At 35.5% G+C, this 27,624-nt stretch overlaps 1 protein-coding gene across 2 annotated transcripts in view; it reads right to left on the bottom strand.

Moving 5' to 3' along the window:
• Positions 1 to 5,251: 5,251 nt before the first annotated feature.
• NRG3 (neuregulin 3) overlaps positions 5,252 to 27,624 on the bottom strand; it is a 1,175,669-nt gene continuing 1,153,296 nt past the window's right edge. For both annotated transcript variants that reach the window (XM_001365491.4, XM_056800197.1), the window contains exons 8-9: positions 25,453 to 25,623; positions 5,252 to 13,773 (exon numbers count right to left, since the gene is read on the bottom strand). In XM_001365491.4, the coding sequence (XP_001365528.1) occupies positions 13,266 to 13,773; positions 25,453 to 25,623 (679 nt within the window). In that variant the 3' untranslated portion in view covers positions 5,252 to 13,265. The remainder of the gene's footprint in view (positions 13,774 to 25,452; positions 25,624 to 27,624) is intronic.

The following is a 27,624-nucleotide window of genomic DNA, read 5'->3' as shown; positions in this document are numbered from 1 at the left end:
AAAGGGAAGTCAGCCTTAACACTCACCAGGTGGTCGCCTAAGGGAAGCAGTCTCAGGACCCACATTCTCCCAAGTCAAGTTCCACCACCAAAGACTGAAAAATCCCCCCTCACCGGAAGTTATGCGAAATATAAAAGCAGTTCTTTACATCACTTCTTTTGTCTCACATGTACCAATGGTGGCTTAAACTTGGTTTAGGACATCCCAGGGGGTCAGTCAGTTTTTTTCTGATTTGTCACTTGCTAGCACACGTGGATCACATACCATCCTTCCCCACAGTAAATCCTTAAGTGGATGTGTAATCATTCCTGGCCTTTAAAATTCTATAGACTAAGCAGGGTGGAGTAATTCCAAAATTCACACAGAGCCTTGACTAGAGCTTATAAATTCAATTCTGTCTGTTTGCTACTATACCACAATATTACTTCTCTTGAGATAGAAATTATCTAAAGGATCTACTGTAGACTAATCAACTTTTGAAGATCTCTACAAATACATTCGTTATTTCACTGGGGAATAGATAGATAGATAGATAGATAGATAGATAGATAGATAGATAGATAGATAAATAGATTGAAGCACTCATCTAGAATTGATGTTGGTATATTCAATTCATTTTGTCAGTTAAGTTCCTACTGTGTATGAAGCACTGTTTAGGTGCTGAAATCCTTTTGGCTTTCACCTGCCTTCCTAGAATTTACCAGATGAGAGACTTCAGACATGAAGGCCTGTCATGATTAATTATCTCCTGTCTTTGTTATTGTAGATATTCTCTGATCCTTTCAGAAATAGAATAGAGAGGAATTATATCTGAAATTATAATAGAACTGATCTCTATTTCTATTGAAGGTATCACTTTCCTTCAATCAAACCCAATTTTGAAGACATCTTTATCTTGAACACTTTTCTGTCACTGACCTTCACTTGAGTTGCCATATTCTGCTGATTCTGTCTTCACTACATCTCTGGAGTCTCATCTTCTCTTCATTAATATGACCACTCTCTTCATATAAGCTGTTATCATCTTTTGTCTTAAAACTTTTAGGGAGACAAAGACGTACAGGATATCTGATTTCCCTGGTAACATTCTTCAACTAATGTCTGTTGGCACTTTCTCAGCAAAATATAGTCATAAAAATATCCTAAAACAATGGACCATAAAGTGATTTTGTCAATAATGTGAGTAATGTTCCTAACTTTTTTCTTGCTTTCAATCTTTTTCCTCTTTAATTTCTCTAATCATGTTAATGCAATTATTTGAGGCAGAGACCTTAAGTGAAGTTTTGTTGCTTCTATGACAATTCTCAAATTTCTTAGCTTATCATTCAATGCCCTCCATGATTTTATTTTAATCTTATTCATATTTTCATTAATCCACATCCCAGCCAAAATGGCTACTTATTATGCCTTAATGCTAAGACACTAATGTCCTGTGTATTTGCACAGACTGTCATAACTATAATGATTCCTATTTTCATCTTTTTTTTTTCAAGAAGCAGATTGAATGCGACCTTCTTCTTGTAACCTTTTTTGATCCTTAAGCTGAATTCCTTCTTTTCCTCTTCTATTTTTTCCTATAACAATGCTCTATATTCTTTAGCTTTCATTTCCCCTTGCCTTCTATTATACTTGTCATTAAGTATAGTATCTTAAAATGAAGAAAATAATTTTCTTGAGACTATCACTTTTATATTCTTGTACATAGTATCAGATTCTGGGCAGCTCTTTGTTTTTGTTCTGATTCTTTTCTCCCTTTTTTGAGTATTTCATTTTTTAAGATTGGAAAATATTAGGATCATTGATTTATCATTCTAAGAGGCCCCAGAGGCCAGGGTAATCCAAAAAGATCAGTTAGCAATGAAGAAACTGAGGCTCAAAGATATTAATCCTGAGTGTTAAGAACTGAATAGTACTTTTATTAGTATTTTCTATAATATCAAATTTCTTTTGAGATCTATAAGAACCCTTAAACTATCTTTGATAGGAAAAAGAGGCCAAATGTCAACAGTTTTTGGAGAGGGTAGATCAGATTTCTTTTTTATTTCTTCAATATTAAAACAAATTCAAAATGGCTGTTTTGAAAACTCTATGTGTATAACCACCATAATGTATAGACTGTCACTCCTAATCTCGTTTTACATAATGCTACTTCTTTCATTCATATTGCCACAGATCAGTGAAGTTTGGCTTTTAATTCCTGCATCTATAAAATGAGGGGTTCTCAAACTGGATCATGGTCTCTAGCATGCTTCTCCTCTATGAATTTCTCTTCATTTCCCTGCTGGATACACTAATTTTGAACCTCTTTTTGAATTCTCCTGTTGCATTCACTTTCATCAATACCACTCCTCTACCTCTTTCAGTGTGCTTTTGTGAATTGTTTCTGACCCCATTTGACTGTAAGCATCTTTAGGCAGTGACTATCCCCCCACCCATATTTCTATTCTTTTCACTTAGCATAGTGACATATATAATAAGAGCTTAATAAATGTTTATTAATTATTGACTATTGACTTTAAGCACCACAGATGAGCCTAAAATCTTACCATCTTATGAGAATGTTTCCCATATATTCAGACATCAGAGGGCATACATATGCACTCCAGTCTACTTTAGCAAGAAACAATAATTAGTATCATTTAGAAAACAGCAAATAGAATTTCATGAGCCAGCTACATTTTAACAGTTTCTTAAGCATTTTCCTATAATTTTATGAAGAATGAGCCCCCCTTGTGCTTAGTGCTAGAACTGCAAAAAGATCCTTGAAAGTTAATTCATCTCCTCTACATGGAGAGGCCAGCAGTTTCATGGGTGATTTGATGCTCAGAACTGTCTGTCAAGTATTAAATCACACACAAAACATGCATCAATTTCCTGAGTTGGAAAATAACAGAAAAGAAGGTTGCCATTTGCCCTCAGGTGCCAAGGAAATGAGAGGGAAATTGATCCAGCAACTTGGTGCTGTTGACCAAATATGTCTAATCTCTGGAAAATAGAAAGCCTCGGGGGAGAATGTAATAATATTGTTCCATCTCCAATTCCTCCTCCACAACATAAACTCTACCACTTTGCAGAGGAGCGGAACAATGGTTACCAAGAATCAAACTGAAAAGATGCCACTGACTCAGAGGAGAAGGGGATTCTCTTCCATGCAAAACATTTTAAAGCTGATTCCTAATTAGTAAGGAAGATACACGAATCCATTTCTTCTGAAGGAAAACTGAAATGCTGTAGCTTTAGTATTAGTAAAAATTGGTTATTTCATTTTGTTAAGTGACAATGTAAATCAAGTTTAAGAAAAGAAGCCAACATATCACAGGAGAATTTTACATCTTGGGAGAATCTTGTATATAGATATAAATAGAGAGAGAGAGACAGAGAAAGATAATTCTACTTTAAATTACCATTTTCCTCAAAATATTATAATGAAAATATCTTGGAAAATGGGGGTTCATATAGTTATTTGAAACTATTGAATTCAATCTGAATGCCCACACATTATTAGTATTTTTAACAACAGTATGTTATAGGACAAAATGCATTAGAAATTGATGTTAGAGCATTGCCCTACAAAGTGTATTTGACATACAAGTGCTTATGACAAAGGGTTATACATATTTGACATGGGTAAGAAATTGGCTTTTCAGTTTTATGAGAAAAAGTATTGTTGTAAAGTGAAATTTCTTCTTCCTTCCACCCAGAGAGGACAGATAATTTTGTTATTTGAAAGGAAAAAAAAAAACAACCTCATTTTCCCAACCTCTAAAAAGGGTTAATGTATACATATATGTGTATAAAACATTTTTAACGTAGTAATTTTTTCACATCTATATGAAATGAAAGGGATTGATGAAATTATTTGTCTTGAAAACATTTATAAAGATTCTAACTTTATTTGCTTCTCCCAATTATTTTTCTTTAGAAATTAAGACTTCCTATTTCATCCAGGCTGAAAGTATAGCTACCAATCATGGGCTTCATGTGAATTTAAAATATCAATAATCTTTTAAAAATGAAATTTGATGCAACTGAGTGTTGTATTTAGACCCAATTTTAGTTTAGAATATTTGTCTTATCTGACTGATCTCTTATTTTCTGATATCATTTCTGCCAACTAGTTTTTAACTTTAAGGTAAAATATACATGAACTTTCCAAGCAATTTGAAAGCACGAGATAAAAGGGAACACTTTGGACATCCATGCCTTTGATAGCTATTATCTGACATAATGGAGATAAGTTGCCTTTTCATTTCATTTGGCAGCTCATTTCTCATGTGCAGCCCATGTGTTCTATTGTTATCCTCCTGACATGAAGAGAGCATCAGGAAGTCACCCTGCTAGTTGAATGAACCTGCTGTGATGGTCTTATGGGGGGAAATGAACAAGAGTCCGTTGGCATTGGCTGATGTGAAGGAGTTCTCATCTGTGCTTTTGGAGGGATTAGCCACATCCATTAGAAAAACCATCTACCAGAATGTTGGAATCCTGGAGCAACAGAAATTGCATGATTGAAATTCCTAGAAAAGAAACTAATCCAAGAAGAAATGTCCATTTCATAAAAAATGCAAATGATTATTTTCAATGATATCAGAAAAAGTATTAAATTGTGAAAACTATTGAACTAAGACATTTTACTAAGTGTTGTTTTCTAGAGGAGTTGTTCTAAATGTTTTTTATTATAATAGGCAAATATTTTATACTAAGCCCACTTTGTTTTGCTGTGCTCTTTGGTGCACCGTTTTGAATCATTATTGCTTTTTTTTACATAAATGTATAATTGTGCCTATTTTTCAAAATGGGACTAGTACAGAAAATGACATAATTCTAAGAAGGCTGAAAGGTCTATGGACTTAATATTATCAGTAAAATTGAGGGGTTCTAGTGTGTTTCTGTGCATGAAGAGATGGCAGCTGGTCATGAACTTCATTATCTTTTATAATTCTAAATAATCCCAGTTTATCCTTTCACTAATGAAGCTAGAATGAACAAAGCTTTTGTTTTCCATAAGATTACATTTGCCTTTCATGTTTTAGTCTGATTAGGTGCTGAAAATCCATGTTTAATAAAAATAAATGAGATAAGAGATATCTTCAGTATGAACACAACTTGAGCAAAAGGTTTTTGGTGGTCAGATGCCTTAAATATTATCAAAGGGTCAAAAATGGAAATTGATGTGTGTCATTTAGTGGTATTCTTAAAGATAAGATTTCTTCTGTATTTTACAATTTCAACAAAAGAGTCAAACTGCAGGTTGATTATTAAAATCAGTTCTTATTTCTTTCCTTTAAAATCATGAACAGGAATGTACATCTCCCCCAAAAAATGGAGTCCAAACATAATGGAACGTAACATTTGATCAGATGTGGAGTGACTTATTTCTCAAGGTTTTTTTTTTTCCCGATAACCATTGCCAACAGAAGAGTGGATTTCATTTGCAAATCATTTTTTGAAAGAGGAGAAACATGATACACATTGAAGTCTCCTTGAAACACAATCTTCATCTTAGGCACTAGGAATGTTTCTTTACAAAACATAAACAAAAGTGAAATAAAGGTGAATAATGACAGTTATTATTAGCTCACAAGTATAGTGCTTTGGGGTTTACAAAGCACTTTCCTCACAACAACCCTGTGAGGTAGGTAGTGTCAGCATTATCATCTCCATTTTTAAATGAGGAAACCAAGTCTCATAATGGTACCCAACAAGTAAGTCATTGCTAGAGCTAAGATTTGAATCCTGGTCTTCTGACTCCAAATACAGTCCCTTTCCATTATTCCACACTGTTTAACAGTTGGAAATAAACATAACATCTACCTACTTTCTAATCTATTGTACTGGGTGTGGATTACATTCATCATTAAGAAATGATTAATAAAATGCATAAATGTTCAGTCAGAGCATTATGATTATGATTAATCTTAATGCTGTTGAACTCTTTGATCATGTAGGTAAAGTTCATAATTTTTTCCCTTAAATTAAAATCCATAAATGCCAAATGTGTGGTGTGAACTCATCTAAGTTTAACCCACTTTCAAAGTGGCTTGTATCAGTTAAAGTTGAAATAAGTGTGTATGTACTTGCCAAGCTTTTTATTATTCAGGAGAATTTGCTGAAACACCCTGTGCATAGGTAAGACTCAAATGTTGACTCCTAAATGTTCTTGTTTTATCTTCTTGCATGCATTTTCTGGGCAACTTTTCTTAGCACTTAGCCCTCTGTCTCAGCTGATATGGAACATCTTCAGTGAACAAGGATGGGAACTAATTTAAATGTGCAAAACAAATCTAAAACATTGGATTTTAACATACAACATGAGTGTGATGTAGTTGGTAGTGGGGCTTAATTAGGAAAGACAACATTAAACTATATGAGAAAGTCTTAGAGAACTGTTATCAAGTGAGGGTGTCATTGAGTGGTGTTGAGATAGCAATGGTCCCTTTGGTTAAATAGCAAGTTCCATTAAATCAAAAGGAATGTCAAAGGTCAGTGTTTTTCCTGACTTGATTTTCCCCCTCTCCCCAGTGATTTTAACCCCTTTTTTAACAAATTTCAAACGTACAGCCTAAAACTCTTTGTTTTCATCAGTAGATTTGTAAACTTCAGTTTTCATCTCCATTCATCTTAACTTACTTTAAAATTCTGCCTTGTTTCAAGGGATAATGAAGGAAATAGGGTTTGTTGACCTTCTTAAAATCATAAATATTATAAATGGGTAATATTGATACATTGTGATCCTTAAGAAGATCAGTCTGATGTCATAAATGTTGGGGATTTTAATTTCTGCTTCTCTAATCAACATAGTTTACAAACTTCCAAAAATTAAACAAAGCTTTATGACCCTTAATCCAGGCCATGGTCTGAGAGGGGAAATATGCTTGTTCATTCATACGAGTCTTACATTTGCAATTCATATTTAATGCAAACATACATATGTGTACAATGTATACAGGAAACAAAGCATATTCATATGTTGATCCATGTAAGAGAGGTTACATTTAAATTCACATTTCATTGACTGGAATATTATTAAATCATTGTCCTAGAATATACTCGTATTTGCCAACCCACCCAAAACAGGTTTTTTTACTCTTCAACATATTAGTAAGAAAAGTATAATACTCATTGTCCAACAAATGGTACGTTTTGATGGCTTATGGACAGCCCAGGTGCTCCTGGGTTCTTCCTGTAATGTCAAGATATCTGGAGCAAGTTTTCTGTGGAATATTTATGGGAAACCAGGGGCAAGAATCACTCAGAATGGGCAGGTATCAAAGATTTGCAATTTGCATCATTGAAAGGAGGGCCTAATTGACAATATCACATGTCCATTGAATTAAGAACTAATTCCACTCAAAGACAGATTGAGTTTTCTTATTGCCATATTCCAATTTTTTAAATATTTGAGACATTACTTTGGAGTTGTTCACTTCTGATTGGATAGATAAATATGATAGAGTATAAGATGCAAAAAAAAATGAATGACTACTTTGCTCCTTTAGTTTAGTTTACTTCTTGCTAATGATGAGAGAGAGAGAGAGAGAGAGAGAGAGAGAGAGAGAGAGAGAGAGAGAGAGAGAGAGAGAGAGAGAGAGAGAGAGAGAGAGAGAGAGAGAGAGAGAGAGAGAGAGAGAGAGAGTTGATCCTCTTTAAGGATGCTTGCCTTCTGGTGGTAAGTGTATATAATCTTATAAGTCTATTCAAAATATTGTTAAATACTATCATAAATATGAACTTAATCTGACAAGTTAGTGTTGCATATAAGTTATTTTAATTTGAGTTCTATGCATTTGGGCTTTCAAATGGAAACAAGTAATTTTGGGGCTTCCAAATTGAAAACAAATAATTTAATTTTGGGATGTTGTACCATCTAAGAATCCACAGAGGTCCTCTTTTGTATCAACTACAACACTTATCTCCATTTTATAGGAAACAAATGTATTAGTTTTTCTATGACAAACAGGCAGAAAAAATATCATATCAAGTGTTGCCACGAATTTCTTGCTTCATTATATTGAAGTTATTGTACTGAAGACCTTAAACTTTTCAAATGAGGTTTAATTTTAAATGATGCCCTCTCTCCTGTGAGTCACTAGTCTATGCAATCTTTCCCTCAATTTTCTGTGTCTTGGTCATATACAAGAAACAAAGTGAAGATGTATATGAAATTTAGGGGGTGAGGGGTTGATGAAAAGGAGTGAGTGAAGTTTAATACAGGTCTGAAATAGAACCATATAATTTTGGAGCTGGAAAATAAATTAGAGGTCATCTAGATTAGGCCCCCTCATTTAACAGATAAGGACTTGATCTCTGAAAATAAGTGGGACACTATTTTGTTTGTAATGAGTTTCCTTATGATAGTTTTCTAATACTTTCCAAACAAATAGTAACACTGATTGCTTGCTATCACACAATTAATTCTTTCATAGGCAACAATACACATGCAATCAATACAGTATTTTATGACAAGTTACCAAATGGACTAGAAGCAGGACCTCCATTTTGCCAAGGATGTATCTGGTCAGATCTCCAAGTATCTCTATAAGTATTAGCCAATATCAGTACTAACTCAGAATTTTCCCCATTTTGTCCCCATTCTACCAGCTAGCCAGTTCAACAGGCTGGGGAACAGAAGTCAAAAGTGCCTTTCTAGACACCTTTTAAATACATTATGGTTAAGAGTGTAAAAATATATATATTTATATATATATATATTTGAGACCATTATACACTTTAGGGACAGCAATCATACACACAAAATTTTACATCTTAGATCCTAAAAGGAAATCTAATAAGGATTTTACCCTGGGACCATCCCAAGCTTTCTGTCAACTTTGAGCTCTGCTTGTCCAAGAAAGAAGAGGATCAAAAATGTGGGAATAATTTCAACCCTTTCCAAGTGGCCATGCCTCTCATTTAATGTGAGATCATTGGTACTCCAAGTCACACCATCACTGTTAGTCTTTAGTAGATTAGTAGGGGGAAAGACCTGAAAAATGTGAAGCTTGTTTAAACAAACAAAGAGAACAAGACAAACTCCCAACACTTTGAAAACAGATTTATCAGTCATGTGTATCAATATTGTTTGGGATAAAAATGGAAGCAGAAGGAAAAAAAGTAAACCCCATAGTTGAGAATACAATACTCAAAATGTTGGAAACCCTTGAACAATCAGGTCAAATTGGGTTAGGAATGTACTAACAATTAGAAGAAGACTCCAGAATGTCAGATAAAAAGAGTCCTTAATTTGGGGTCTTGAATCTAGAGCCCTCTCTACCCTCACTGTGTCTTCAAAAGGGAAAGTAAGAAGTAAAGAGGAAGAGATAAAGCTTATTCAAAGGCTGGTGACCTCCCACATGTTGGTATGCATTAAACGATGGGGACAGCACAGATGTCTGTGGCTCTCTTGACCAAATGGACATTATATTTCTTATGACTACAGTACAAACACAATTGACATGCCAGAGTTGTATACGATATACTGAATTTATACAATTGAATAGAATAAAAAAGTGTTCATTAGATATAAAATATAGGTTTCCCATATCTAAAAGAACAAACAAAACCCTACCCCCCTCTTCTTATTTATATGTCGGTGATTTAGTTAGAAATTTTGTTTCATAACAATTTTCCTGGGGCAATATTTCCTTGTCTTTAGGGCTTGGATAAAAGGGAACCACCACTGCTGTCAACAATGAAGAATGCAGGATAGGAACACTTCTGTCATCTTGATCACTAGGGGTGGTAGTCAAGAGCTAGGCTTGACCAACTATAGAAAATAAAATGAATAAAAAGAAAGTAAGGAATAAAGGCTTTTTTCCCCTTCTTCCATGTTTTATAATTAAATCTACTCTTTCCATATTTTCTTTCTAGATTTTCCAAGTTTCCTCCAACTTTAGGGACCTCAATCCAAATCATTTGAATCCTTAGAGAACCATGGTTACCCAGTGTAGGTTTGTTTTTTTTCATGAGGAAGTTGGAAACTTAAAAATAGTTTTTTACGTTGTTTTAAAAAATGATTAAGCACACAATCCATGAAGCCTTTAAAAATGATTTCATTCAGTACACATCTTTCTTTTGTCACTTAAAGTAATGAAAGCCCTCTAGATATGTGATTAATTTGCAAATGCCAAGTCCTTAGCTCATAGCAAGGTGGGATGCCCACCTGCAGAGACATAATGGGACTCACCATACCATGCTTCTCCAAGAAACTGAGGGAAGTTCTGGAGGTTAATTTTCTATTTCCAGTGCTTCTTCCAGGACACCCTCCATCTCCCACTCACCAGTGACATTAACATTTTTTAGCCATTTCTGGTAAATAATAACTGATTTTAGTGAAGCGCCAGAAAGAAGTGCCTTAATAATATAAAGCAAGAGGCAAACTTCGTTTTGAAATGGAGGACGAATAACAAATTCAATTAAACAAAACCGAGGCCTCCTGTTCACATAATAAACAAGGGGTAAAAAAACATTTAAAAAATTCAGTGTCTTTTTGAACCACATAGATTTGCCTGGAGGCAAATGAGCTCCAAGGGCAAGGTACTGACAAGCTCCAGGTGTTTGCTGTTTGTGATGACTTTTAAAGTGTTTCTATGCAGATCTTTTCAATTCATACATATGGATACATATTTTCTACTGGTACATTTTTGAAATGGGGCATTTCCCAAAATAGGCAGAGTAAATCCTTCATCATTTGCTAGAAATGTTTTGCTCAAAAATTAATTGATAATGAATCAGAAAAAGGAGACCCCAGTTGAATAACATTAAGTCCACTTCATTGATGATGATGGGATTTCTTTGGGATTATATGTGTATGATCAAAAGCACATACTCTTTTCTCCTTGGATCCCGTGTATATGAGATGTCATTACATAGTTAAAGATAGCATGGAATTGTTTTTAACTTTTTCAATCAGAGGATGATTTATTAAATAGTTTAACAGAGACATTTGGGAAGGCGTAACCAACCTTGGTTGCAATTGGCTAGCTTCAGTCTTTGCAGGACAACTAAGATATTAATGGATTTGTTAGGTATCACACATTGTCTAACTTCTCCAGCTAGCTGAAGAGTGCACAGATATAGCTGAGGAACAGATTCTATCTTTGTGGAAACCACTTTAGATAATGGGCTTTCATACACTCACCTGTACCTTTCATACATTCTATGGGAACACATTGGCAAAATCACAACTTCCATCCAACAGGAAGTTATGTGTATAGAGAATGGGGCATACCACTTAAAAGCTTACCCTTCTCACTCTTGTCTTTCCCATTCAAACAAATAATTTAGATAAGCGTAGCATTGAAAAGGTCCTTCATCTTCATTAGATAATTACCATGAATGGTTCTCTATTGAATCAAGCTAACAACTTGGAAGAACAGTTCATATATGAGCCATAATTTTTTCCAGTACACACAACGTAGTAACTACAACAAATTCAGAACCCTCAATAAAATCAAAGGAAGCATCAAGAATTTGTTGCTCTCCTACTTGAAACTAAGCTTATTTTTGAAACACGTTGCTTAATTCGGTATCTCCTCCATAAGGGACTCTTCACTACATCTTCTCTTCACTACACTTCTCAATATCAAATTATTTTACAATGGAAAATGTATAATATCCAAGTTTGCTTCATAAGGGTTTATAACCCAAAGCCCTTCTGTGCAATAATAATCAACAATGTGAAGTTCTAAGCAAAAATTCTCCAATGTGCTTTAGAAGACTGGTTCCCTTTCAATCTCATTTCCTTTCTTAGTGAAAACATAAAGATTGTAGCCTTAGAAATGTCATGTTAATGAAAACTGTCCAGGTGGCCAAAAATTCTGATTATGAGAATGCCAGTTTTCTTTAATAGCCTATGAAAAGGTAAAAAAGTAAACCCTTAGAAAATGCTGATATTGTGTTGATAGTGGTCAAAATATTGCTTTATTCTAAATGAATATATATGTATATATATATATCACAATTTACTAGGTCATCAAGGGGTTCCCTGTGGACTGGGGATTTTGGTATGTGTCATTCTAGTAATTTATCCCTCCCTGTTTAAAAAGAGAAGCTGAATGCCTTAATTCATGTGGGATAGACTAGATAAAAAAATAAATAGCAGTCTTTTTTGATAATGAAGATGAGAAGGCTATCTGGTCAGGTATGTGAATAGACATCATTCATAATTTCAAAAAAAATACACCTTCACTTAGGCAGTACATGATTTAATGTCATCTGGTGAACTATTGTTTGGTTCCTCCTAAAAATGGCAGAAAAAGGTCTAAGAGCTTAAGAGAATCCCACTATGAGTACTTAGGGCTCCTACAGCTTACTAAATTTATATAGAATGGAGAAAATTAAAGGGAAAATGAAATTTGGACTTAAATGGCAACATATTTGGCTGAATTTTGGATTCCCTGACTTATCTGAGAAGAAAATAAAAATTAAGGGAAAAGAAAGCCCCCACACATACACACAGGTTCATGTGAGTACATGCAGGCACACTTATACATGGATACACATACCAACACCCATATCCCTACAAGTATTCCTTTGAAAAGCAAGAGCTTCCAAGGATGTTTTTTTGTATGGTATATTCTATGACAAATTGTGGGGGTTGATTGTTTCTACCAGTGCCAAATTTAGAACTTTCTCATGCTCTAGTTCTTTAAAACCCTTTGAAATTCTTACTCTCTCAGAGTGCACTGTAGAGTTTTGGAGGACACCTGAATCTCCTGTGCTTCTGACCATTCCAGAGTTTAAATATTTTGTGACATTATTTCAAAATCGGATAGGGAAGATTAAAATCTGTTGCTACAGTGGATCCTCCAGTGAGCCTGTTGGGTAGACAAGAAGTTAAAGGTTTGAGCATATTCCAGCAAGGCTGTAAGGACCTATTCACCAAAAAGTCTGTAATCAGTGAATAGTATTCTGTATTTAAACCTTGAAACCCCAAATGGATCTAAGCCCAACAATGAACTTTTGTAGTGGTATTTACGTATAGCCCAAGCCTTCTAAGAGCCAGAGAACAGTGCTAAAACTAACTGAAAGTGTATTCAGAATCCTACCAAAAAGCTTTTGATGTAAGCTTTATCCCTCCTGAAATGTTTCTTTCCCTTTAAAAAAATATTTTGTTAAAAAACACTATATGATATGAGGGCGATAGACTATTTGGTTTCTTCTAAGTAGATGCTTTTAAATTAATGCATATAAATAATTTGTATTTAATTTCCTCTCTTTCCTGTTTAGCAAAGCATTGAATGCACAGATTCTTATTTCCCAAGTCACTTGGTCAATGCTGAGTCTCTTTGTGTTTCATTTCTTAAGACAAATTGTGCCTCTCGTTCTGATTTGGCCACAGGACTCATGGGTAGAAAGGCTGTGTTTTCACTTGCACTGTCCTCAGTTTCAACACTGGCCAGTTCATAGTCCTCTGACCTTCTTGCATCAGTCAGAATCCGAATCTGCTCCTGGACAGTTTCTAGCAATATTTTTACTTCTTGTTGTTCTACTATTAGACAATTGCTGACTGGACCACTCACATTGACAAGTTCAGCAGAACAGGAGTTTTTGCACCATTTGAGGCTTGTGATGTCAGAAATACCTGGCATTTGCATGCAGGCTTCCTCTAAGCCCACTGAAGGGATGATGGGAACAGAACTGGCCCTTGTGGATGAGTATCCCACTAGGTTCTTTTGATCCAAGCTATTAAAATAGGGTTTTGTCTCTCTTGAAGGCAGTTGCATATTTATTGTTGTTTTTTGTTGGGGTTTTGATCCATTAGAAGGATACCTGTAAAAGAAAGACAAAGGTGTAACTTACTTCAAATTCCCATTAGACAGGTGACAGTGAACAGATAGTTAAAGTGATCTATGGATAATTGGTCTTTGTCTAACATTTGAAAACGAGCAGATAAATGTCACCCTCCCCCAAAAGGCAATCTGGAAAGGAAACAGAATACCTGCAATTTTCCATGATAACTTATAGTGACAAAACAAGGGGGAACCATTGAGTTTCTATACTCCATTTTCCCCTAAATTTTAATGCCCCATTTCATAAGGGAAATGTCACAAGACTGCAACTTTCTAAATGCTTTTAAGGGAGTAAGCTGCACTTACCAGTAGCTGGCAAAACTGAAATGCTTATGTCCTCACCTCAATGCCAGGAAAAGATTTGTTAACTGAACATTTGGATCTGAAGTAGAGTGGTCATGCTGAGCTGGAGAGGAACTATAGGACTGGATTTTCTGCATCCCTCAGATTTTAAAGAGAGTAATGTAAATAGAGCCCTTTTTGTATCTCCCCTCACAATTACTCCTCCAACCTTCTAATTGCTCATTTAGCAAGAAATGAGGTACCCAACTGGGAAGATTCTTAGCCAGACTATTTGAGTTTGTCATAAAGAAGTGAAGTTTAATCTCTCTCTCTCTCTCTCTCTCTCTCTCTCTCTCTCTCTCTCTCTCTCTCTCTCTCTCTCTCTGTCTCTCTCTGTCTCCTCTTTTTTCTACTTTTCCCCCTTTCCTCTCACCTTATCCCATAATTTATCTTGACTTTATTTGAATTAAATATCCCAACCACGTGTCTTCCTTTGGGGATCCCTTGGAGCAAAATCACATGCATTCCCATCACACTCATCCTTTAAATCTTTAAAAGATTACCCTGTTTCCCTTCTTCACTATTAAAAATTGGTTAAATGTCAACACTTCCTCCCTTTGTAATGCTTAAGGCTATTAACATTTTACTTAATTTTGGTTTACTATTGCTAAAGACAGAAACAGGTGAATGTAGAAAAAAATCTGTTTAGTGAAATCTTTTCTTTATAAACTTACTTTATGTCTTAGTAACAACTCTCAGGCAGAAGAGCTAGACAAAGAGGATTAAGTGACTTGCCCAGAGTCACACAGGTAAGATGTCTTCCTAACTCCAGGTCTAGTGATCCATCAATTGAACCACTTAGGTTGCCCCTAGATTGTTGAAATCTATCTTTATAAAACTCTTACCTACTTTCTTAAAATTGATAATAAGTATCTATTCCAAGCCAGAAGAGCAGTAAGGACTAGGCAATTGGAGTTATATGACTTGCCCACATTCACATAGCTAGAAAGTGTCTGAGGTCAAATTTGAACCCAGAACCTGCCATCTCCAGCACTGGATTGATGAAATATTAATGGAATCCAGGTAAATTACTTAGGACATATATGGTGATATCTGACAAGTACATAGTAAATGGTACATAGACATGTTTACTTTATTATGGTATTTGAATCTCTTCTGTTAAGGTACCAATCTGCTAAATGTTATAGAATTTCTGCATCTTCCTTTTGCTTCCTAGTTTGCTTTTGTGTATTTACAAATAAGGATCGAGTGTATACTTTAGAGAGGTGTACAAAGAATCTTCAGAGGGTTTCTCTCCCTCCTCTCTGCTTCTCTATGTGTCTCCACATCTCCATCTCTGTCTCTTCTGTCTGTCTTACATATATAAGAAGACTGTTCGGTTCCCAGGACCAGCCCAGCTTTGTCACAGAATGTTTATTTAATCTCTAAAAGCACCCCCAGTTATAGAATCAGAGGCATAGCTCCTTTCTGTCCCTTTCTGTTCCTGATTATCCATCTTCTTCTTGAAGGTGTCCCAAAAGAATGGCAATGACATGGTGATGTTTGTTTGCTTAAGGCACTTATTAAGAAAGGATTGGTCTACTCATTAATTAGTATATGCTAATTAATTATTCAGCTGATATTACATTTTCTCAGTTCTTCCATCCTGTTACTGTCAGAATTGGTTATACAGATATTCAGGACTCTCAAAGGCAAGGGAAGTTTGTTTCACATGGGAAGAAAGAGAAAACAAATAGAAATCTCCAGTTCATCACTGAAGCATGGAAATTAGTTATCATATGGAAGGAGCTGAGATAGCATCATGGCATCTTCTCAAGAGCAAAACCTTAAAAGATTTCATTCTCTTCTGACATATATTTGTAGCAGAGTTTATATATATATATATATATATATGCACATTCATGTTTACAAATGCATATTTTCTATCACTCTCCATACATTGTATTCCTCACACCTAAAGCAATGCATACTTATAGGGATAAATGAGAGAGAGAGAGAGAGAGAGAGAGAGAGAGAGAGAGAGAGAGAGAGAGAGAGAGAGAGATGGATGAGTAGATGGATAGGTAGTCAGACAGATAAAGAGATAGATAGTCTTTGGGGTTTTCAGGGGAGACTAATATTTCTGATGTGAGGTCTGCCTGAGCCATTTTCAGGGCTTTTTTACTCCATTTGTGTCCACCTGCAACCCAGTTCTGACCTGCAGTCCCAAGCTATAAAATGTGCAATGATCACTCCTTGGTAAAACCCCTAGACAGGGAGGCTAAACCAGGTTGGGGGTAACTGACCATCCTCAAACCCATTGATGAATTAATTAGTGGTGAGTCTACTGAAGACATGTGAAAAACTTCCTCTGGCAGAAGGAATTTCGTGAGAACAATTCGTCTTAACAACTATGAAGGTGGAGGAATCAGACATTGTGGAGATCTTAGAGCTTGATCAGAAATTTGGGGTGCCAAAGTCATCCACCATATCCTGGGCCATCACCAGCCATCTTGACTTTTGTATTGCCACTGGATGTCAGTGACTCTGGAAGAGATAGTGAAGCTGAGACTTCGTGCAACAATGCATCACTTAAACCTAATTAATGTGTGAGTCCAAAGAAATCACCAAGTAATGTCATTTTGGACCCCATAATGTAGGAGAAACAATAGCCACCATATGTGTGTGGACATGTGTATCTACACATCTATTCATCTACCTATTCATCTATCTATCTATCTATCTATCTATCTATCTATCTATTAGTCCATCTGTCCATCTATCCATCTATCCATCTATCTATCTTTACTGAAATAAATTAGTGGGACAGTAGCCAAAGCTGCATGATTTTTCATTAAAAATATGATAGATCATATTTCTGAAGAGAAACTAGAGTTATGAAACATGGATCAGGAACACATCCATTTCCCTTTTATCAAATAACAAATCAAGGACAGAAAATGCCCTTTTGGGTCAGACAATTGAACACGAGGTAGAACTTGAAAAGATGGAGTAATCAAGTCATGGAGACACTTGCATCTCAAGCTAAGCTCATTGGAGTGTGATGCATAGACAATAAACAATCACTGAAAATTTTTAAAAGGAAATATTTATTTGACCATATCTATGCATAAGGGCAGCTGTCTACATGGCTCAGTGGATAGTGTTTGTCCCAAAGTCAGGCCTGAGTTCAAATTCAGCCTTAGATACTTATTATCTATGTGACCCTGGGCAGATAAGTCACTTAAACTGTTTACATTAGTCCTCTGGGGGAAGGAATGGCACCCTACTCCAGAATCCTTGCCAAGAAAACTGTAGGGACAGTATGGTCCATGGGTCATGAAGAGTCAGACCAGCTGAATCAACCAAACAACAATGAACAAGGGAGACATATGTTCATGCATGTATATACATATGCGACTTCTCTTCACTGGAAATAATTGAGGAAAGGCATATTATATTTTATATGGAGAAATTGAGGAACTGGGCATTTATGCACTATGACACCCCAGTTTATCTAGTTTTAAAATTCTCTCCCTTTCAACCTTTCAAGAAATATTGGCAAGAGGTTGAAAACAATGTCAGAATTTTGCAATTTGTTAATTTAGTTGGAATTTTTTCTCTTTTTTTTGTAAATCGTTTGTTAAAAGGGATTCCTCATTAGTTGAGAAGTGATACATTCAGAAATGTAGATTAAATAAAAGCAACATATAGGAATACAATTATTGTTAACAAAAAAGAATGCATAGAAAGCAATGTTAGTCACTGGGAGAGATACACTCATGAAGTTAAACAAGGTTCTTGACCTCAAGGAATTTTTAAACCTACTCATATTTGAGGGCATAAACTTTGATAGGAGAACATGATTAGCTCAATGAATAGATATTTGGACCTATAGTTAGGAAGACCAGAGTTCAAATGACTTTTATTCTGATATTTACTATATGTATGACCCTGAGAAAATAATTTAATCTTTATTTGATTGAAGTTTCTGGATCTTTAAAATGAGAATAATAATATCTACTTCCCAGGGCTGTTGTAAAGATATAATAAAATGAAAACTGTAAAGCATTTAGCACAGTGCATGGCACATAGTGGGCACTACAAAAATGTTAGTCATTATTATTATAAAGACTTTAGTCATACTAATATTGGTATTGTATCACCTCATTTATATATGCTAAGGTAACATTCTAGGTAAGTGTATGCCATAAGTGTGCTGAGGAAGGAGAACAGAGGATGGGACTATTAAAAATCAGCTTGACACCTAGTCTTGAATATATTAAAGAATCATTATGGACTTAGTGAAATGTACTACAAAACAAAACAATTTAATTCTAGTTGAAATAAAATGTTTGTTTAAAAATGAAAAGTTTTGATCAAGTTGTTATTTTGTTTCCATGATATTCAAGCAGTTTGATTAGACTTTTTCTTTTCTTTCATGAATTAGACTGGGCTATTTTGATGTAAAGTTGTTTTATATTTGGAGTTTCTAGAAATGTTCGATCCAAAGACAGATTAAATCAAATCCATGAAACTATTTAAGGAGAAAAATCTTTATTTTCACTATCTCTTAATGCTCCTTTTTTTTTTTTTGGTAATCATAAGTATTTTTTAATGCTTAAAAAGCCCTATTCCTCTCAATTCTCAAGCCTGCTCTGAGAGTTTCCAGCAGCAGCCTTTGGGATCATTCAGGGAAATGGCTATGGAAGAGACCTGTCCCCACACCCTGTGGTATGGTCTGGTGCTATAGCCAACTTGTTGCCTCCTTGGGATATTAGCTTTGATTTTTAATAATGAGATTATTTTTTTTTAATTCTCAGAAGGGGTGCAGAGGCTTCAACAGACTGCTAATTTGGTTCTTGGTGCATGGGCAAAATGCTTGAGTCCTCTTCTTATTCATATTAATGAGCCAAGAGTGTTTGCTTACTTTCTACTAGAAATTCTGAAACTAAACATCAGGATGATCCTTTCTTCATTTGAAACACTTTTATGTTGACTTAATGCGTCTCGCAGATGGCTTGATATCCTTATTGGTCTGTACCAGCCTGACACAAAATGGCACGTTTTCATGAGGGCCTAAACAAGTTAGATACTTCATTTTGTCAGTTGCCTTAAAAAGGAGGAATTCACAAAAATCAAGTCTTCCATTTAATTTTCAAATTATTCTTTTTGCCAAAGAATACTGCTAGGAACTAAATATGATATTTGGAGCTTAAGCAATATGGATAAGGAGGTACCATGGGAGCCTGATTCACTATCATTATTACCAAATGATTTGAAGGAAACCTCAAAAACTAAATGGTTGATGGTTCTTAGAAATCAATTCTTTCCTTCCTTAGACTTAGACCAGATTTGAAGTGGGTCTTGAGCTGAGACATTCTATTACCAGTACACTTTCTAATCTTTTGAGAGATATTCTCCCTTCTGACAGGAATGAAAATTGGATATTTTGGGTAGCCAAGAATGAGACCAATTTGCTTTATGTATTTTATTCTACAAGTGATTCCTATCCTCAGATTCAATATTTATCAACATTGGATACATATCATACAATGAAAAAAAAACAAAGGAAATGGCTAAGAGATTATTGTGAAAAAATTAAAAATAAGCAAAAGAAAATTTTTTTCTCACTTTGTGTGAAAAAAACTATAGTCTCTTTTCTGGTGAAAATAACTTCATTTTTGACAGATTAGATATGTCATTCTTGAATATGAAAATCACTGAAACCTTAAGAGACTTCTATTTTCAACAAAATTTAATTAAAAATAGTCCTTTCTTAATCAAGAAGGGGAAGGGAATAGAGTTAATTATTTATACAGCATTTACTATATGCCAGGTACAATGTGGAACACTTTTTGCAAATATTATCTTATCTGTCCCTCACAACCACCCTGCAAGGAAGATGCTGTTATTACTCCCACTTTATAGTTGAGGAAACCAAGGTAGATGCATTTAAGTGCGTTCACAGGGCGACATAACCAATAAAGTATCTGAGGTCAGTTTGATTTTCCTGATTCTAGTCCTCACTCACTATCCATTATTCCAGTAATTAATTGTCTCTAACAGGGCTTCAAGCTGTCACCTAGGCAGATCATCTCCACATCAAAAGTAGTTCCTATTGCTCTTATAAAATACACCAGGAACATTTTACTGAGAAAGCTTATGGGCAACCAAACTAAAATCAAATGTCCAAATGACATCTATTCTCTTTAATTAAATTCAAGGTAGCAGACATTTACTGATTATCTCCTATATGGGAACACTATGCTAGCTGTCGGTTAACTAAAGAGAAAAACAAAATAATTCCTGTCTCAAAAATCATAGATTCTAACAGAGGTATATAACATATACACATAGAAGTACTTGTAAAGAATACATAAAATGTATTAAAGGCACTTTCAGAGTAGGAGTAGGGCAGTGATAACTAGAACCAGGAAAGGACTCATATAGGACCTGGTCTTTGAGCTGAGCCTTGAAGAGATCTGAGAATTCTACGAGCCTTGGAGTTGAAGAGACAAAATCCTGGCATACAGGAAAGCCTTGTGCCAACTTGGTCATTGCTAAAATGTGACACGACTTATCATATTTTCATTTGCTTAATATAATACACTTTGGCATCTAACTTCAGTCATTTCAAAAATGATGTTTACAGGTGAATTTCCACTCATGCTTTGGTGAGAAAATCTAGTCTTAATTAAAATCATTTTAGTGAATAATAAGCAAATCATCAATAAATAATATTAATCATCTGTAATTGAGAGCTCAAGCATGAATATTTTCTCAGAGATAAAGCAAACAGATGAAAATAATTCCCAACTTTCATTATGCATTTTGAAGGACTCTTCTGTTCTGTTGAGTCTGTGTCACCTCAGATCCGTACCAAGTACATTTTCCAAAGTCTTCTCAAAAAAACTTCCAAACTACAAAACAGGAGTTGTTTGTTATTTGTATCTTCTTATTTGAGTCCTACTGAAAGAAACTACTCTCATCTTCTGTCAGAAAAGTCAGAGCTTTAGACAACCTCATATCCAGAGAAAACCCAAGAGTCCCCAAAAGTGACAAGATGAGGAAATGCTTGCAACCTCTGTCTTTCTGTCTCTCTGTTTGCTGTGGGTGTCAGTTTAACAGCTGTAGTAAAGCAAAGTCTTTTACACTAGAAGAAGAAAAAAATAATATACCAAGTTAGGGGTGGATTTGATTGGCCAGAAAATCAGAATGGATCACCTTTAGAACTCTCCTGCTACTCTATTTCAACACTGATTTATCTGTTCTAATCAGTGCAGTGATAGTTTGGCTCTACTCTACTCTGGTTATACCTATGGATTCATCCAATGAAAATTGATAAAAAAAACTTACTGTGTATAAGGCACAAGGAATATGAAAAACAAAAACAAAGAAATATTCCCTGATTTCAGATAACTTACATTTTTTTCGGGTGTCAGGGTTAAGGGAAGGGAGATGATATGATAACATTGAATCAAATAAATAAATAGTTTGATTAAATAGTGAATACAAACCACTGAAGGGCATGGAATTTTTTTCTCTAGGAATTGAAAGTATAATTAAACATTTAATAAAGCTAAAGGTTTGAGAGGGAGAGTGAGTGAAAACCAGAGAGAGAGAGAGAGAGAGAGAGAGAGAGAGAGAGAGAGAGAGAGAACAATGGATTCCAGGTATGGAGAATAGCCTATGTGAGCCATGTTTGGCAATAATAAGTCTGTGTGGATTGAAATAATGAGAAGTTACACCGGAATGTTAGACTGAAGTCGGATTATAAACATTTTTTAATTCCAAGTAGAGGATTGTATAAGTTATTTGGTAGGCAATAGAGAAAATCTTTAAAGGTATGTGAGGCAGTGTGGTATCAAAAATATTATTTTGGCAAGTGTATAGAGGAAAGAATGGAAAGGAGAAAACTGGAAAAAAACTGGAAGAAAAAAAAGGAATCCTAATAGGATGCTACTACAATAGTCCAGGTGTGAAGTGAATAAATTCCTAAACTAAGGAAATGGACATGTAAATGAAAAGAAGAGAATTAATAAGAAAGATACAATGAGATAACATCTTGTGTAATTGTTTTGTTGTTGTTGGGTTTTTTTTTAAATCCTTACCTTCCATCTTGGAGTCAATACTGTGTATTGCCCAGGGTCACACAGCTGGGAAATGTCTGAGGCCAAATTTGAACCCAGGACCTCCTGTCTCTAGACCTGACTCTCAATCCACTGAGCCACCCAGCTGCCTCCCCTTGCGTAATTGTTTTGAAGGTTTATGTTTTAGTCCATGTTATAAGCTCCAAGAATAGTGGCTGACACAAAGATGGCACTTCAAAATAACAAAAATCACTGGAAAATCAGGAAAGCAGTCTGGCAGAAGTTAGTAATTGACCAATATCTCTAAACATATATCAAAATAAGCTCAAAATGGAGAAATGACTTAGGTCCATCTTACACAAATTTGAGGGAAAATGAAGTAAATGCCTTAAACATGAAGAGTCCATGCCCAAACAAAAGACACAAGATGTCATTGGTAATCTTCAAAAATGAAGGATGAACAACTGTTTTATAGAGGCAAAGAACTAGAAACCAAGGGAAAGATAATACATTCTTTGGGAACTAGATGAACAGATTGTGGCATATGATTATTCTTGTACTACAAGAAATAATGAAATGTGTAATTGCAGAGATACCTGGTGTGGTAGAGGCATGGAGAGAGAGAGAGAGGACTTGGAAGCCGAGATGCAAGAAACAAGCTGGGGGACTAACATTCCTGTCAATCAAGAGAAAGAGCAAGGTTCCAAATGGAATGTTCCCAGGAGTGGCAGTTGGGGGTTTCTGGCCACAGAGGAGAGGAAGAAAAAAAACTTGGCTTTGACTTGGTCTCTGTCTCTCTGGCTTTGGGCAGTTGAAGCTGACCAGAGGAGAAACTTTGAACTTTGTTTCCCTCTCTTGGCAGTTGAGGCTGGCTGAGGACCCTTTTGGGGCTAACTTGTTTTTTGGGAATTTTCTGATCAAAGGGAAACCTCTATTCTCTCTGAGATTAGACTGACCAACAGTTGGAGGAAAGCCAGGCTGAAGGAGAGATTTTGAACTTTGTTTCTCTCTGGGGCTAAGCTGAGAGACCTTGCTGACTTTGTGAAGAAGAAGAAAGAAGAGTTTAAACAGGTATTGTCCTCCATCTCTCTAACTGTCTTAGAGTCACAGTTTGTGACTGGACAACTTTCTCAAACCCTCAAATTATTCCTCATTATAGATTAGGGACATCCTCATCCCTCTTACCTCAGTTTCCTATCCTGTTATCCCAATAAACCCCTTGACTTGAAAAAAGGAAAAGAAAAGAGTATCATTATAGTTTACTGAAGGGGGGTGGGAAGAAGCCAAAGGCTTAAAGAAGAACTGGGAGGTGAGGGAGGCAGAAAGGAGAGGGTTGGAGAAGGGAGGGAGTGAAGGGGGGAGGAGGTTAGAAAGATATACTGATTCATTGGCCATCAATAGGGATCAGTAGGCAAACCCCAGAGCATTCCCCAAAGCAGTTCTCCTGTGTGTCAGCATCTCTGTGTGTCAGCGTCCCTGTACTAGTATCCCTCAGCATTTCTCATTCCTACCTCCATTACAAATAAACAGTTTCAGGTTCCCATTAGAACCTCTCTTTAGTCAAAGCCAGAGGACAGCAGTCATTGCAAAAGAAATAGTTTCCTCAGTTTACATTTTCTATTTCACTGGAATGGAGGGTACAAATTGATATAGAATGAAGTGAACAGGACCTGGAGAACAATTAATATATTAAAAATGATGGAGACAAATAATATTCAAAGACTTAAGAATTCTCTGATCACTGTTAATTACCAGCCATGATACCTCAGGACAAATGATGAAGCATCTCACCCACCATCTGACACAGGTGTGATGGAATCAAAGTATAAGATGAAATATAGATTTTCAGGCAGGAACAAACTTACAATTTATTTTCCTTATCTCCAGATATTTGTTTTAAAAGATTTTTCTTTCTCTTTTTCTGGAGGTAGTGGAGGAGAGAAATAAGTAAAGGAAGAAAAAAAGATAAGACTGCAAAAGAAAAGAAAGAGGGTCATTGTGGATTTTTTTGATATGTAAAAGAAGAGATGAGACATAATCCAAAAGGAATCAAAGACAAAAGAGATTAGACTTAGAAGTTACATGTTGACTTTCTTATATTCTTTAAAAAAAAGAAGCAAATTGTATATAATAGAGATTTATTGTTTTCAGCATGATCCTCTTTTCTAGTCTACTGTATATGGAAGTTTTCATTTTCATATGTGTTATAAAAACAATGAAAATGTTTGTTGAATGAACAAATCAATGCCACAAACAAAACATGACAAATGGTTCAATATGCAGGATGGAGGAAAGTGAATAATAATGGATGATCCCAAAGCTATGAATCTTGTTGACTGAGAAGATGGCTTGGTCCTCCATAGAAATAAGGTAATCTAATGCAGGGACAAGACTGAAGAATATAAGCATGATTATGGAGAACAAGTAATAAAATTTATTTTGGGTATGTTTAGTTAGAATATATTTGTAGGACTTCAAAGCAGAGATGCTTAAATGTAAATAGTGGTGTAAAATTGGAGCTCCAGAAATATGAGAGCTTGATATATACCTTGAGAGCCCTTTACATGGAGATGATGTTGATCATCATGCTCAGTTTGGACAACATATTTTCTAAAGGTTTGTTAACATTATTGAGCTAAGGGCACTAAGAAAACTAAGTAAAATGATGAGAGAACCAGAAATTACATTATAAGAAGTTTATTTCATAGATTCAGGAAAAACAAACAAACAAAAAAGAAAACTTACAGAAGAGGAGTACTAAAAAAGAACGATCACTGTGCTCCTATTATTCATCACATGCAGTATTTGAAAGTTTGGGGATTAGATCTCTTCACAATTGTCCCAGCACACAGCTTGACTATTCCAGGAAAGAGACTTTTCCATTCAACATGAAGAAGAAAATTCCTCAGTATTAATGTCTCCCAGATGGAATGGACAGCCTCTAGCAATAATGAATTCAATTTCCATGAAAAATTCAAGTGAAGCCTAGATGCTTATTTGCCAGGGATGTTGTAAAAGGGACTTATGATCAAGTACAGGTTAGACTCTGTAATCCAGGAATTCCTTTTCATTCTGATTTTCTCTGGTGCAATCATTTTGTTTTTATCCTCCACTTACTAACTGGATGTCTGTGTGTAGGCCACTTAACTACACTTTGCAAAATGAAGATTAAAATAAGAGCTGCTCCATCTTCCATGTAGGGTTGCTCTTAATAAAGTACTTTGTAAATTTTAAAGGACTTACCAAAACATGTTCCCCATTACTACTTTTTTTTAATTACTTACCCTTGGCAAGGAATTGTGTCTTGATCTGCAATCCTTGCCTCTTCCAATTGTTGATACGCTGGTCCCGCCATCCCATTGAGTCGACTCCTTGGAGAAGGTGGTGTCCTTCGAAAAGCATTCCGGTGTAGCATCCCAGTCCGCTGCCCTGGGCTGCAGCATGAAGAAAGACTCCTGCACAAGAGAAGAAGGAGGGGAATGGGAAGCTTGTTGGAAAAATGCAGACTACAAACAAAATGGGCTTTATGGGGAAAGATTCTAAAAGGAACAACAACATTGACTATTTTTGGCTGGTCAGGTTGCATCATGTAGAAATAGTATACTGACATGGCTTCTGTAGAAATTCATACCTATGAATCTCTCAGCCAATGTATGACAGATAAAGGCAGTACAGCACATTAGATAGGTTGGTGTTTTTGGAGGGAGGAAGAGTTGGGTCTGACTCCCGTCTCAGATATATTTTAGGTGGGTCACCCCTGGGTCACTCAGGGTCAGTTTCCTCTTTTATATAATGAGGGGGAGCGTCGCTGTTGTTCAGTTGTTTTTAAGTCATGTCCAACTCTTTGTGACTCTATTTGTGGTTTTCTTGGCAAATATACTGGTAATTTGTCATTTCCCTCTCCAATGACCTCATGGACCATAGCAATGCATGGGGTTTTCTTGGCAAAGATAATGGAGCATATTTGCCAACTCCTTCTCCAGTGGATACATTTTTTTTAGACAAGCAGAGACTAAGTGACTTGTCCAGGTCACACAGCTAATGTGTTTGAGACAAAATCTGAACTCAGATGCAGTTATGTTTCTGAGACTAAATTTGAACTCAGGTCTTTCTGATTCCAGGTCTGGAGCTCTGTCTAATGTACCATCAAGCTGTACCAGTGTTAATAATAGCAACTATCTAACAGGTTTTTATTTGTAGATGTTCATTAAGTTCTATATATAAATTAGCTATTATTAATGACAATGATGACTATGATGACGACAGGGGGTTTATTATGTGCCCAGCACTGTGCCATAATCAGGTATACTACTGGAAAAGAGTGTCCCTATTCTCAACGTAATCATATTCTAATTGTTGTAGTCAACACACATAGGATTGTTTAGCTGTAAAAAAAAAAAAACTGGAAATGTCAAAAGTACTAATAGGCCAGCAGCAGGATGGATGGCCAGGGCCCAGAGTCCCTGTAGTCCTTCAGAGAACCTGTCTTACAGAATAGGAAGAATGTAAAATTAGGAGGAAGGTGTTACTCTGGTTTACACTTAGAAAAATGGAGAGGCAGAATCTTGCAATGATTTCTTATATGGCAATTTAAAGTAGAAATACAATACAATACAATAAAGTACTGCTAAAGGCTGAGTTAAGTTTTTCTTTCCTTTTTCATTACAAAATTCCCAACAAGGATTATCCACTAAATTCATGGCATCTTGCCCTCTAATACAGTTTGCTCAGGGAGAAAGAAATGAATCTTATTATTAAAGACCAATAATAAGTAAAAAACGGGGGGCCCTGCAGAGATTTGTCTGGAAATTTGCACGTTTCAGTTATATAAAGAAGCCTTGTTGAAATGGACATTCTCTTCTTAGCACACAATTCTCAACTCGTTGCCTTAAATTTTCACCTATTGCAGGATCTTTCAGTCTAATCCTAAATACAATTAAGTATATGACACAAATTTTTCACAGACACATGTAGTAGAGCAGAAACTATATATATATATATATATAGTTAGTTAGTTAGTTAGTTAGTTGTAGTTATATATAGTTAGTTAGTTAGTTAGTTAGTTAGTTAGTTAGTCAGTCAGTTACTTAGTTTCATCTTAAGCCCTACCACCTACCTGGGGTGAGACATTTCTTCATTCAAATAGTTTGACTGATTTTTCTCTTTCATTAAATTTATAGGATAATGAGAACATGGACTATCAGAGTTGGAAGGGACATTGAGATCAGCCAGTACAAATCCTCATTTTTACAGAGGTGGAAGTTGAGACTCAGAAGGGGAAAAGTAACATTCTGGAGACCATGTTACAGAGTAATATAAGTGAGAGAACTGAAACATATGTATTTTGATTTCCATTCCAGGGTTCTTTGTATTGCATCAGAAAGACTAAATTGACCCATTGGACTAGTCACTATGTTGTAGATAATAGCATTGGATTTTTAGTAAGTCCAGTCAAA

The sequence above is a fragment of the Monodelphis domestica genome, chromosome 1, assembly GCF_027887165.1.
Source record: "Monodelphis domestica isolate mMonDom1 chromosome 1, mMonDom1.pri, whole genome shotgun sequence".
Lineage (NCBI taxonomy): Eukaryota > Metazoa > Chordata > Mammalia > Didelphimorphia > Didelphidae > Monodelphis > Monodelphis domestica.
Note: the sequence above shows the minus strand (reverse complement) of the source record. Positions and strands in the feature narration are given on the sequence as shown.